Source organism: Lutra lutra, chromosome 3 (genome assembly GCF_902655055.1).
Source record: "Lutra lutra chromosome 3, mLutLut1.2, whole genome shotgun sequence".
Taxonomy (NCBI): Eukaryota; Metazoa; Chordata; class Mammalia; order Carnivora; family Mustelidae; genus Lutra; species Lutra lutra.
Window position 1 is genome coordinate 84,630,976 of NC_062280.1, and position 13,700 is coordinate 84,644,675.

A 13,700-nucleotide genomic window follows, 5' to 3' on the forward strand; every position below is an offset into this window, starting at 1 on the left:
TTGCATTCCCACCAACAGTGTAGGAGGGTTCCCCTTTCTCCGCATCCTCGCCAGCATCTGTCATTTCCTGACTTGTTAATTTTAGCCATTCTGACTGGTGTGAGGTGATATCTCATGGTGGTTTTGATTTTTATTTATTTTTAATTGAAGTATAATTAACATACAATGTTAGATTAGTTTCAGGTACCCATTTTGATGCCTGTATATATTCCATTATATATATATATATATATATATATATATATATATATATAAAATTTATATGGAATACTACTCAGTCATAAAAAAGAATGAAATCTTGCCTTTTGCAATGACATGGACAGGCCCAGAAGGTATAATGGTAAGAGAAATAGGTCAGTCAGAGAAAGGCAAATAAATACGTTATGAGTTTACTTTTGTGTATCATGTGAGAAGGTGGTCCAAATTCCTTCTTTTGCATGTAGCCATACAGTTTTCCCAGTACCATTTGCTGAAGAGACTTGTCTTTTCCCCATTGTATAGTCTTGCCTCCTTTGTCATAGATTGACCATATAAGTCTGAGTTTATTTCTGAGCTCTTTTTTCAAATCCATTGATTTATGTGTCTATTTTTGTGCTTGTACCATACTGTTTTGATTACTATTGCAGCTTTGTAGTATAACTTGAAATATGGGATTATGATATTTACAGCTTTGTTCTTCTGTTTTAAGATTGCTTTGGCTATTTGGGGTCTTTTGTGGTTCCAACAATTAATTAGTTAATTATTGTTCCAGCAATTTTAATATTATTTGTTCTGTGAAAAACGTTGGTATTTTTATAGAAATTGCATTAAATCTGTAGATTGCTTGGGTGGTGTGGACACTTTAACAATATTCATTCTCCCAATATATGAGCAAGGAGTATCTTCCATTTGCATTATCTTCAATTTCTTCTATCAACAGTTTATAGTTTTCAGAGTTTAGATCTTTCACCTCCTTGGTTAAATTCATACCTGGATATTTTATTCTTTTTGGTGAAATTATAAATAGGATTATTTTCTTAGTTTCTCTTTCTGCTACTTTATTATTAGTATGTAGAAATGCATCAGATTTCTGTATATTAATTTTTTTAACCTGTGACTGTACTGAATTCATTTATCAATTCTGGTACGTTTTTGATGGAGTCTTTAGGGTTTTCTGTATATAGTATGTTATCTGCAAATAATGAGAATTTTACTTTTTTTCTTACCAATATGAATGCATTTTCTTTTACTTGTCTGATTGTTGTGGCAAAAACTTAGTAGTATGTTGAATAAAAATAGAGTGGGCATTCTTGTGTTGTGCCTGATATTAGAAGTAAAGCTCTCAGTTTTTCACTATTGAGTATGATGTTAGCAGTAGTTTTTCATATGTAGTGTTCATTATATTGAGGTACATTCCCTCTAAACCTACTTTGTTGAGAATTTTTATGATGAGTGGATGTTGTGTTTCATCAAATGGTTTCTGTGTATATTTTGAGATATGTTTTTTTACCCTTCTTCTTATTATTGGGATGTATCATGTTGATTGATTTGAGAATATTGAACCCTTGAATCACTGGAATACCCACTTGCTTATGGTGAATGATTTTTTTAAAAATGTATTGTTGAATTTGATTTGCTAATACTTTGTTGAGGATTTTTGTGTTTGTGTTCATCAGAAACATTGGCCTGTAGTTTTTGTTGTTTCTTTCCTAGTGTCTTTGTCCAGTTTTGGTAGCAGGTAATGCTGGCCTTGTAGAATGAAACTGGAAGCTTTTATTCCTCTTCCAAATTTTGGAATAGTTTGAGAAGAGTTTTTAACTCTTCTTTCTTTTCTTCTTCTTTTTTTTTTTTTTTTTGAGAGAGAGGGAGAGAGAACGAGCATGAGCAGAGGGAGAGTGAGAAAGAGAGAAGCAGAATCCCCACTAATCAGGGAGCTTGATGTGCGGCTCAATCCCAGGACGCTGGGATCATGACCTGAGCCAAAGGCAGATTCTTCACCAACTGAGTCACCAGTTCAACTCTTCTTGAAAAATTTGGTAGAATTCACCTGTGAAGCCATTTGGCCATGGACTTTTGTTTGTTGGGAGACTTTTTTTTATTATGGACGCTGTAATCAGTCTGTTCAGATTTTTTATTTATTCCTGATTCAATTTTGACTGATTGTATATTTCTAGTAATTTATTCATTTCTTCTAGGTTATCCAATTTGTTGGCATATAATTTTTCAATCTCCTAATCCTTTGTTTTTCTGCGGTGTTTGTTATTTCTCCTCTTTCATTTGATTGAGTCTTTTTTGTTTTTTGTTTTTGTTCATGATGTGTCTGGCTAAATATCAATTTTATTTGCCTTTTCAAGGAATCAGCTCTAGATTTCATTGATTTTTTTAAAGATTTTATTTGTTTATTTGACAGAGATCACAAGTAGGCAGAGAGGCAGACAGAGAAAGAGGAAGGAAGCAGGCTCCCTGCTGAGCAGAGAGCCCAATGCGGGGCTTGATCCCAGGGCCCTGGGATCATGACCTGAGCCGAAGGCAGAGGCTTAACCCACTGAGCCACCCAGGCGCCCCTCATTGATCTTTTATATTGTTAAGTTTCTATTTCATTTATTTCTGCTCTAATCTTTATTATGTCCTTCCTTCTACTGGATGGCATTTGTTTTTTTAGCTCCTTTATGTATAAAAGTAGGTTGTTTTTTCACTACATCTGTATCTTTGGGGTAAATACCCAGTAGTGCAATTGCAGGGTCATAGGGAAGCACTATTTTTAAGTTCTTGAGGAATCTCCACACTGTTCTCCAAAGTGGCTGCACCAACTTGCATTCCCACCAACAGTGTAAGAGGGTTTCCCTTTCTCCACATCCTCTCCAACACATGTTTTTTCCTGTCTTGCTAATTTTGGCCATTCTAACTGGTATAAGGTGGTATCTCAATGTGGTTTTAATTTGAATCTCCCTGATGGCTAGTGATGATGAACATTTTTTCATGTGTCTGATAGCCATTTGTATGTCTTCATTGGAGAAGTGTCTATTCATATCTTCTGCCCATTTTTTGATATGATTATCTGTTTTGTGTGCTGAATTTGAGGAGTTCTTTATAGATCCTGGATAGATGCCCTTCAATGGATGAATGGATAAGGAAGATGTGGTCCATATATACTATGGAGTATTATGCCTCTATCAGAAAGGATGAATACCCAACTTTTGTAGCAATATGGATGGGGCTGGAAGAGATAATGCTGAGTGAAATAAGTCAAGCAGAGAGAGTCAATTATCATATGGTTTCACTTATTTGTGGAGCATAACAAATAACATGGAGGACATGGGGAGATGGAGAGGAGAAGGGAGTTGAGGGAAATTGGAAGGGGAGGTGAACCATGAGAGACTATGGACTCTGAAAAACAACCTGAGCGTCTTGAAGGGGCACGGGGTGGGAGGTTGGTGGAAGAAGGTGGTGGGTATTAGGGAGGGCACGTATTACATGGAGCACTGGGTGTGGTGCAAAAACAATATTGAATACTGTTATGCTGAAAAGAAATTAAAAAAAAAAAGTAGGTTGTTTATTTGAGATTGATAGATTGCTATACTCTTCTTTCTTAAAACAATTTTCACTGTCCCAGAGATTGTGAACCATTTTGTTTTCATTTCATTTGTCCAATATATTTTTTTATTTCCTCTTTGATTTCTTGGTTGACCAATTGATTGTTTAGTAACATGTAATTTAGCTTCTATGTATTTTTGTCCTATTGAGATTTATTTCCCCTGTGGGTGATTTCTAGTTTCATACTGTTGCAGTCAGAAAAAAAAAATGCAAGATATGATTTCAGTCTTCTTACACTTATTAAGATGTTTTTTGTGGCCTGACGTGTGATCTCTTCTGAAGAATGTTCCCTGTTCACTTGAAAAAAAAAAAGTGCTTTCTGCTGTTCTTGGATGGAATGATCTAAATATATCTGTTAGATCCATCTGGTGCAATGTGTCCTTCAGAGAGCCTGGTCTCTTATGACTTTCTGTCTGGATGATCTATCCATTGATGTAAGTGGGGTGTTAAAGTTCCCTACTATTATTGTATTACTGCCAATTTCTTCCTTTTTGTCTGTTAATAGTTGCTGTATGTGTTTAGGTGCTTCTATATTGGGTACATGAATACTTATAGTTGTTATATCCTGTTGGATTTTTCCCTTTATTGTTATGTGGTGTCCCTTTTTGTCTCTTGATAAAGTCTTTGTTTTAAAGTCTATTTTGTCTGATAGAAGTCTTCCTACCCCTGCTTTATTTTTGCTTCTGTTTGCATTGTAAATGTTTTTCCATCCTTTTTCCTTTAATATGCTTGTATCTTTAGGTCTGAAGTGAGTCTCTTATAGGGACAACTTGGTTTTTTATCTATTCTTCCACCCTATGTCTTTTGATTGAAGCATTTACTCTATTTGCATTCAAAAGTAATTCTTGATAGGTATGTACTTCTGTTTTATTCATTGTTTTATGGTTGTTTTGTACTTCCCTATTTTTTTCTTTTGCTATTTCTCTCTTCCTTTGTGGCTTAATAGCCTTCTTTTGTAATAAACTTGGTTTTCTTTCTTTTTATTTTTTGAGTAACTGTTACAGGTTTTTGATGTGTGGTTACCATTAGGTTATATCATTATGCCATTGGGTATAATATCCTATGCATATGGCAATTTATATTAAGTTGATGGTCACTTAAGATTGAACCCATTCTAAAGCACTGAATTTTTACTCCTCTCCCCCCACATTTTATGTATATAATGTTATACTTTACATTCTTTTGTGTATTCCTTGACTGATTTTTATCGATAAAATTGATTTTGCTATTTTTGTGCTTTAAACTCCATACTGGTTTTATAAGTACTTAATTTTTTATTATTATATATTTATATTACCTGTTAAATTTTTCCTTTTCATAATTTCCTTACTCCTGATGATGGCATTTCCTTTCCACTTATAGAATTTCCTTTAACTTTTCTCATAAATCTGGTTTTGTGGTGATAAATTCCTTTAACTTTTGTTTGTCTGGGATACTCTATCTCTCCTATTCTTAGTGTTAACTGTGTTGGGTAGAGTATTCTTGGTTGCAGATTTTTTTGTTTTCAGTGCTTTGCCTGTCAGAAGAGAGTGGCATGGGTTGCCTGGGTGGCTCAGTGGGTTAAGCCTCTGCCTTTAGGTCAGGTCATAGTCTCAGGGTCCTGGGATCAAGCCCCACATGGGGCTCTCTGCTCAGCAGGGAGCCTGCTTCCCTCCTCTTTCTCTCTTTCTCTCTGCCTGCCTCTCTATTTGTGATCTCTCTCTCTGTCAAATAAATAAATAAAATCTTAAAAAAAGAGAGAGAGAAAGTAGCATGGTATGTTCAAAATTTCTGCTGAAAAATCATCTAATATCCTTATGCTGTTCCTTTCATATTAATTGTTTGATTTTCTCTTGCTGCTTTTAAAATTTTATCTTTACCACTACTTTTTGCAATGTTAACTATTTATGTGTCTTGGTGTGGACCTCAGATTAATTTCTATGGGAGCTCTCAGTCCTATCTGGATATAGATGTCTGTTACTTTCCCCAGATGTGGAAAGTTTACAGTTATTATTCCTTCAAATAAATTTTCTGCCCCCTTTTCCTCTCTCTTGTTTTTCTTCTTTTAGGATTCCTATAATGCAAATGTTATTACACTTGATGATGTCATTGAGTATCCTTAACCTCTTCTCATTTTTCATTTGTAATTCTTTTTGCTGTTCAGCTTGTAATTCCTTTTGCTGTTTTGCTGTTCAGCTTGACTACTTCCCCATTTTCCAGGTTGCTAATTCTTCTTCTGCTTCTTGTAGTCCCCCCCCCCCTTTTCTTTAAACCTCTAGTATATATTTTATTTCAGTTGTTGAGTTATCTCTGATTCTTTTTTTTATATTTTCTGTGTCTTTGTTGAATGTCTCACTGAGATCTTCTACTCTTTTCTCAAATCCATTGAGTGTCTTTATGACCACTACTTGGAATTCTTAACCAGGTATATTTCTTATTTCTTATCTCTGATTCATTTGCCTCTTTTGCTGTGATTTTGTCCTCCTTTTACATCTGGGGCATACTCCTTTGTCTCTTCATTTTGTCTAACTCTCAAGTGTTTTTTTTTTTTTTTTTTAATTAGGAACATAAATTAAATCTCCTGATTTTTAAAGTAGTGGCCTTATAAAGAAGAGGTCCTGTGGTGTATGATATCATTTTTAAAGTGTCCAACAATATTAGCTTGTTTTTAGAAGTGATTGGCTTATAACTGGAATGTTTATTTTTTATAAAAAAAAGTTTATTTGATAAAACTTGGGAACTTTATCCTTGAAAAGGATAAAATAATAGTGTTGGGCTGCAGAAAGGGCTACTTAAGATGGTAAAAGTTCCCACCACAAGACCTGAGCTCGGACAGGAGAACAGAGCCCCAAGCAGGAATCTGAGACCCCCGCCCTGGGCTCCTATGGACAAATGGGACCCTGACAAGTGGGAATCTGAGACCCCGCTCCGGGCCCTGGTGGACCAATAGGACCCCGACGAGCAGGTGAAATATCCGAATAAGGGAAACTTGCCAAAAGACCCCTGAGCTCCCCTCCAGACCCCTTAAAAGCCCCTTCCTCCCTGCCTTAGGGGCGACTTCCCCCACTCTGCTCCCAGAGTTGTGGAACCTCGCCCGAGAGTGCCTTCCTCCCGTCGCAATTTTCCTGGCTCTCCTTCACCTGAGCCCTGAAATTGTGCCGGAGAGGGCCTTTAATAAATCTTGCCTTGCACCCACTATGCTTGGTGTTGTGCTTATCTCGCCGGAAAAACTTTACATTTGGTGTGAAACCCGGGAAGGAGATTGAGCCCCCACCCCAGTGGGGAGGCTCTCTCCTTTCCCTAGCCGGACCGGCCCCGCCTTTCCGAAGGCCACTTCTGAAGCCGTGGTGAGTTTCCCCCAATTCCGCGCCTCCCTCCGGAAAGCCCTGCCCTAATCGCGGCCGTGTCAGGGCGGACCCCGACGGTCACCAGGTGACCTCCGTGACTCTGAGAGGCTGGGAGACGTCCTAACCTCTACGGCAGTTGACACAGTTTTTCCTCAACCCAGTGGTGGACGAGGGGACGCTTTCCTCCAGCCCTCGGGTTGCCCGGCAACGAATCATGGGGACCTCCCAATCCAAATTCGACTCTAAAACACCCCTGGGGTGCCTGCTGGCCAATCTTAAAACCCTGGAACTAGACCAGGACCTGCGAAGGCGACGTCTCGTAGATTATTGTACCATCACTTGGCCACAATACCAATTAGACAATCAGTCCCAGTGGCCTCCGGAAGGCACATTTGACTATCAGATTCTCATGGACCTAGGCAATTTCTGCAAACACCAGGGCAAATGGGTCGAGGTCCCTTATGTCCAGACTTTCTGGAATCTGCGCTCTCGCCCCTCCCTCTGCTCTCACTGCTCTACCTCACAGGTCCTCTTGGCCCACTCCCCTCCCCCTACCCTGCCACCCATTGCTTCCAAAGAACCGGACCTCTCCTCCCCGTCTCCCTTCTCTGAGTCTTCCCTCTCTGAACCTACGGAGAGCTTCACCCATCCACCAACAAGAGGGCCCCCAGCTCCTCCTCCTCCTCACTGCGATCCCCCACCCCAAGGTCCCTCTCTCCCTACGCCCCCTAACCCCCTTGCTCCAACCAACCCCCTTTCGGTCTCTTCCACCCCGACTCCCGTCTCATCCCCTCAACCCCCAAAACCTGAGGTTGCTCCTGATGCGCCCCCCCCAACCTTCCCTCCCGTCCCCTCCAGCCTCCCCTCCCATCTCCACCCGTACTAGGGCTAGGAAACCATCCCCTGAGTTAGTCTGCCCCTAAGGGAGGTTGCTGGAGCTGAAGGAGTTGTTTGAGTCTGCGCCCTTCTCTCTACAGGACCTTTCCCAAATTGAGAAACGTTTGGGCTCCTTTTCGGCCAATCCTGTTAACTATATCAAAGAATTCCAATATCTGGCCCAAGCCTATGACCTCACCTGGCATGATTTACATGTGGTCCAGACCACTACCCTCACCACAGAGGAGAGGGAACGCATCCAGGCTGCTGCCCAGGAGCACGCAGATCAGGTCCATCTCACTGATGCTGCCATGCCAGTTGGAGCCCAGGCGGTCCCAGCTGTAGAACCAGGTTGGGATTATCAGGATGGCCAAGATGGCCACCGGCGCCTCGACCGCATGGTCCAATGTCTCATAGCCAGCATGCAGGCAGCCTCTAATAAGGCCGTTAATTACGACAGGATTAGGGAGATTGTCCAGTCCCCTGACGAAAACCCTGCCATGTTTCTTAACCAATTGACTGAGGCTTTAACCCAGTACACTCGCTTGGACCCTGCCTCTCCTGCAGGGGCCACGGTACTAGCTACTCATTTTATCTCTCAGTCGGCACCGGATATATGGAGAAAGTTAAAAAAAGGCTGAGGAGGGCCCTCAGACCCCCATTTCTGACTTGGTAAAAATGGCATTTAAGGTCTTTAATTCCCGTGAGGAGGCGGCTGAGCTTAAACAACAAGCCAGACTCCAGCAAAAGGTTCAGTTGCAGACCCAAGCCTTGGTAGCAGCCCTGCGGCCGGCCGGCTCTGGGAGCCAGCAGAGAGGGGCAACCAATCGCACCCCCCCCGGGGGCCTGTTTCAAAGGCGGGGTTGAGGGACATTGGGCTCGCCAGTGCCCCAATCCAAAGCCGCCAACTTGGCCTTGTCCTCAATGACATTTGATGGGCAACTAGAAATCCGACTGCCCTAACCTCGGGGTATCTTCGGCGCCTCAACGTGGGGGACGCCCCGAGACAGTAAGTCCAGCCTTTCAGCTGCTTGGATTGGAGGACGACTGACGAAGCCCAGACTCGGCCACCTCTCTCACCCAGGCCGAGCCCAGGGTTATGCTCCAGGTAGCGGGTAAGTCCATATCTTTTCTGCTGGACACGGGGGTTACCTAATCTGTTCTGCCTTCCTACTCGGGACTTACTCGAACCTCACCAATTACTGTTATGGGGATCGACGGGAACTCCTCCAATCCTAGGGTGACCCTTCCCCTCACCTGTACCTGGATGGGTTCCCCTTCTCCCACACGTTCCTAGTGATTCCTTCCTGCCTGGTCCCTCTACTGGGGAGGGACATTCTCCAGAAACTGAGGGCATCTGCCTCTCCCCTTCCTCCCCTCCCTCCATCTCAACCCGTCTCATCCTACACCTCTCCACTCCCTCGACCCCTGCTCTAGATGACCTACCTACTGTAGATCCTCAGGTGTGGGACACCTCAGAGCCCATCATTGCTTCCCACCTTACCCCAGTCAAAGTACAGCTTAAGGATAACTCCAAGTTTCCCTCTCGAGCTCAGTTTCCTATTTCCTTAGCCCACCGCCGGGGCCTGAAACCTATCATAGAACGGCTTAAATGTTAGGGACTCCTGATCCCCATCAGTTCCCCCTGTAACACCCTTATCCTCCCAGTTCGTAAGCCCTCAGGGGCCTACCGACTGGTACAAAACCTTAGGCTTATCAACGAGGCCGTAGTCCCCCTCCACCCAGTCGTTCCTAACGCCTACACCCTATTGTCTCGCGTTCCCCCAAACACCTCTCACTTTACAGTACTGGACCTAAAGGACGCCTTTTTGACTGTCCCTTTGCACCCTGATTCCTTTTTTCTTTTTGCCTTCACCTGGGAGGATCCCGACATGCATGCTTCTGGACAACTAACTTGGACTGTCCTACCCCAGGGGTTCAGGGACAGCCCCCACATTTTCGGCCAGGCCTTGACCACAGACTTACAGCAGTGCATCCTTAAGGCCAGTACTCTACTACAATATGTGGATGACCTCCTCCTCTGTAGCCCCTCCCTCTCAGTCTCCCAAGACGACACCTCCACCCTACTTAACTTCCTGGGGGCCAAGGGATATCGAGTCACCCCTTCTAAGGCCCAATTGTGTGCCCCTTCGGTTACCTACCTGGGCATACTTCTGACTCCTACTTCTAAGTCCCTTACTGGGGACCGCATACGACTCCTCCAAGAACTTCAACCTCCCCAAACGGTGGATGAAATACTATCTTTTCTTGGACTGGTTGGGTTCTTCAGACATTGGATTCCAAATTTCTCTATCCTGGCTCATCCTCTGTACCAGGCAGCTAAAGAGACTCCCCAGGGTCCCCTAACTGATTCCACTTCGATCAGCCACTCATTTTCTAAACTAAGGGACCGCCTTACTACCAGGCCGGTCTTAGCCCTACCCGATCTCTCTAAACCATTCCATCTCTACACTGATGAGCGTTCTGGCTTGGCCACCAGCCTCCTTACACAACTGGTGGGGCCTACCATAGGGCTATAGCCTACCTGTCCAAGCAACTGGATGTCACTCTCCAGGGATGGCAGCCCTGCCTCAGGGCCCTAGCGGCAGCTGCTTTTCTTACAAAGGAGGCCCTCAAACTTACCTTAGGGCAGCCCATCACGGTTTACTCTCCCCACCGACTCACAGACCTCCTTAGCCACAGATCCCTGGCCCATCTGACTCCTTCTCGTCTCCAACTATTCCATCTGCTATTCCTAGAAAACCCGCATATCTCTCTCTCTACCTCCCCCTGCTTAAACCTCGCAACTTTACTGCCTATACCCTTGCCCACCCATGAACCCGTCCATTCCTGCCTACAACTTATAGAGGACCTCACTCCTCTCCATCCTGGTCTCTCTGATCAACCGCTATCCAACCCTGACTGCGTACTCTTTGTGGACGGCAGTTCCCTCCTGGCCTTAGATGGCCAAAGACATGCTGCTTATGCTGTGGTCACCACAGATGCGGTATTAGAGATGGCTCCCCTCCCCATCGGAACCACCTCCCAGAAGGCTGAACTCGTAGCTCTCACCAGGGCATTACACCTGTCGAGGGGACAACGAGTCACCATTTACACTGATTCAAAATATGCCTACCTCATAACTCACACACACACTGCTCTTTGGCAAGAACGGGGGCTCCTAACCACCAAGGGCACCCCTATAGCTAATGGACCCCTCATCGCCAAGTTGCTTGAGGCCCTTAGTCTGCCTGCTGAGGTAGCAGTTGTTCACTGTCGAGGCCACCAAACGGCCAAGGATCTGGTCTCCCTGGGTAACAACAGGGCAGACTCAGTGGCCAGACAAATGGCCTTAAATACCCCTGCGTCTCCTATCCTCTTTCTTAACACCCCTCACCAGCCTTCCTACTCTGCAAAGGAAACACAAACCTCCAGGCACGGGGAGGAAAGATCGGAAATAAGGGGTGGATCTACATTCAGGACAGGATTGCCCTGCCAGGCAATCTGGCGCGCACACCTTAATTACTGACATCCACCGATCCCTCCATATTGGCCCTAAGGCTCTTCACCAATTTCTTCAGCCATTGTTCTATCATCCTTCCTTATCTAAGGTAATCGAAGTTGTCCATAGGGCTTGTAAAACCTGTTCGCCAGTGAATCCACAAGGAGGAATCCGCAGACCAGGGCCTAACCATCAGCTCTGAGGTCATCAGCCAGGGGAAGACTGGCAACTGGACTTCACTCACATGCCTCGCCATAAAACCTTTCGCTACCTATTAACCTTGGTTGATAGTTCACAGGCTGGATCGAGGCATACCCCACGGCTCGGGAGACAGCGGACGTGGTGGCTACAATAATCATCGAGCACATCATTCCGAGGTTCAGATTGCCCCAGACCCTCCAGTCAGACAACGGACCCGCCTTCATCTCCAGTGTAACCTAACAGGTAGCTGAGAGTCTCAACATAACCTGGAAACGTCATATCCCGAACCACCCACAGTCATCGGGTAAGGTAGAAAAGGCCAACAGGCTGCTAAAAGCCCAACTCACCAAACTTACCCTAGAGACCCACCTTTCCCGGCCCACACTTCTGCCCCTGGCTCTCACCAGACTCTGGACTACGCCCTGCGGGCCTTCGGGCTTAAGCCCATTTGAATTACTATACAGCCGGCCCTTTCTTATAAATCATATCCTTCCGGCCATTTCCCCGCTTCTTTTATCCTATCTACCTTACCTCACTCTCCTCCGAGCTCTCTTAAGGGCCCACGCCGACACTGTCATCCCAGCCCCAAGCGACCATGCTTCCGAAGTGGGTATACGAGATCTATCTCCTGGGGAACAGGTCCTCCTCAAAAGCTTGCAACCAGGTTCCTTACAAACCCAGTGGACCGGGCCTCATACGGTTGTCCTTACCACCCCAACTGCTGCGAAACTGTTGGGGCACTCTGCATGGGTACATATCAACAATCTCAAACGGGCACGCACAGATACTGATTGGACTTCCCAGATGGCAGGTCCCACCAAACTCCACTTGGTTAGGGTGCCTTCTTATATTCCTTCTAATCCAGACAAACCAGGCGGAACCATGTGAGTCTAGCTGCATGAGGGGTTCAGGTACCTCTCGCTATTTTTCAGCCTTTACCTATATGCCTGCAACCTGCTACCTGGGAAAGGAACCAACAACCTGTACGTATGACCAGAAAACCTATTGGGTCTCTGATCTCGTGACAGCCAAATGCTGTATTGCCCCCTGCAACATCTACCCCAGGTATGGAAAAGTTTGCTGGACCTATCTGGGTCATGTCGGTCTCTCTGACGGGGCGCGGGGGGGGGGGGGTGTCCAGGACCAGGCTAGCCACGAACGCACTAAAACAGTGGTCACGGACCTGACTAAACAACTCCAAACCCTCAGCGACCCAGTCTATAAGGGCATCAATCTTGGTAGCATACAAAAAGTCCCTACCACTGAACAACGGACAGTGGCCCTCCTGAACTCTAGTTACAACGTATGGTGAAATGTGTCGAGGAACGGTGACAGTGACTGCTGGATCTGTTTCCCTTTTTTAACACGTTCCAACATCGTAGGGGTACCCCTCCCTATTGACTGGCCACTCCCCAACTCCACGACCACAAATAATATGGTTCATATTGGCCCCATTGGGGGAAACATACCTATTATTAATGTGTCCTCCCCCCTTACCACCGCAGCTGCTAACATCACTAACTCCTCCCTCCTGTACTGTACTCCCTCGGGAATATTTCTCTTGTGCCCTCAGGGAACCTATCGCTGCCTGACCACTAATGACTCCCTAGACTGTATATTCATTCTACTATCTCCTTCTACCACCATCTACTCTGAATCCCAGCTACATTCCTTCCTATTCCCCCAACACCATGGAAGAAGGGCTGCCTCCCTCCCATTCATAATAGGGGCAGGAATAGCTACAGGGGTGGCAACCGGAACAGCAGGGATAGGAACTTCCATAGACTTTTATTACAAACTCTCCCAAGCCCTGAATGATGACATGGAACGGGTTGCTGACTCCCTCACAGCCCTACAGATGCAAGTTACCAGCCTGGCGGCCTTAGCCCTGCAGAACCAGACCTTCTGACTGCTTAGAAGTCTTAGACCTTAGACCTTCTGACTTAGACCTTCTGACTGCTGAAAAAGGGGGGACCTGCCTATACTTAAATGAAGAATGTTGTTACTTTGTTAACCAGTCAGGTATAGTTACCTCCAGGATCAAAGAACTCAGGGATCGAATCCAAGCAGGGCGGCGAGACACGTCCTCCTGGGGCCTGGACCCCTTCACCTGGGTAACCTGGCTACTCCCTCTGGCGGGACCTGTATGCATAATCCTCCTTCTAGTCTCGGTTGCTCCCCGTCTTTTATGATACTTGCAGGGTCGCCTACAAGAACTTGCC

General features: G+C 45.0%; 1 protein-coding gene across 1 annotated transcript; it reads left to right on the plus strand.

Moving 5' to 3' along the window:
• Window positions 1-11,819: 11,819 nt before the first annotated feature.
• LOC125095574 (syncytin-1-like) lies at window positions 11,820-13,387 on the plus strand. The gene is given in 2 exon segments (XM_047722035.1): window positions 11,820-11,942; window positions 12,018-13,387. A coding segment is annotated over 1 exon segment (1,314 nt). The 5' UTR covers window positions 11,820-11,942; window positions 12,018-12,073.
• The last annotated feature ends 313 nt before the right edge of the window (window positions 13,388-13,700 follow it).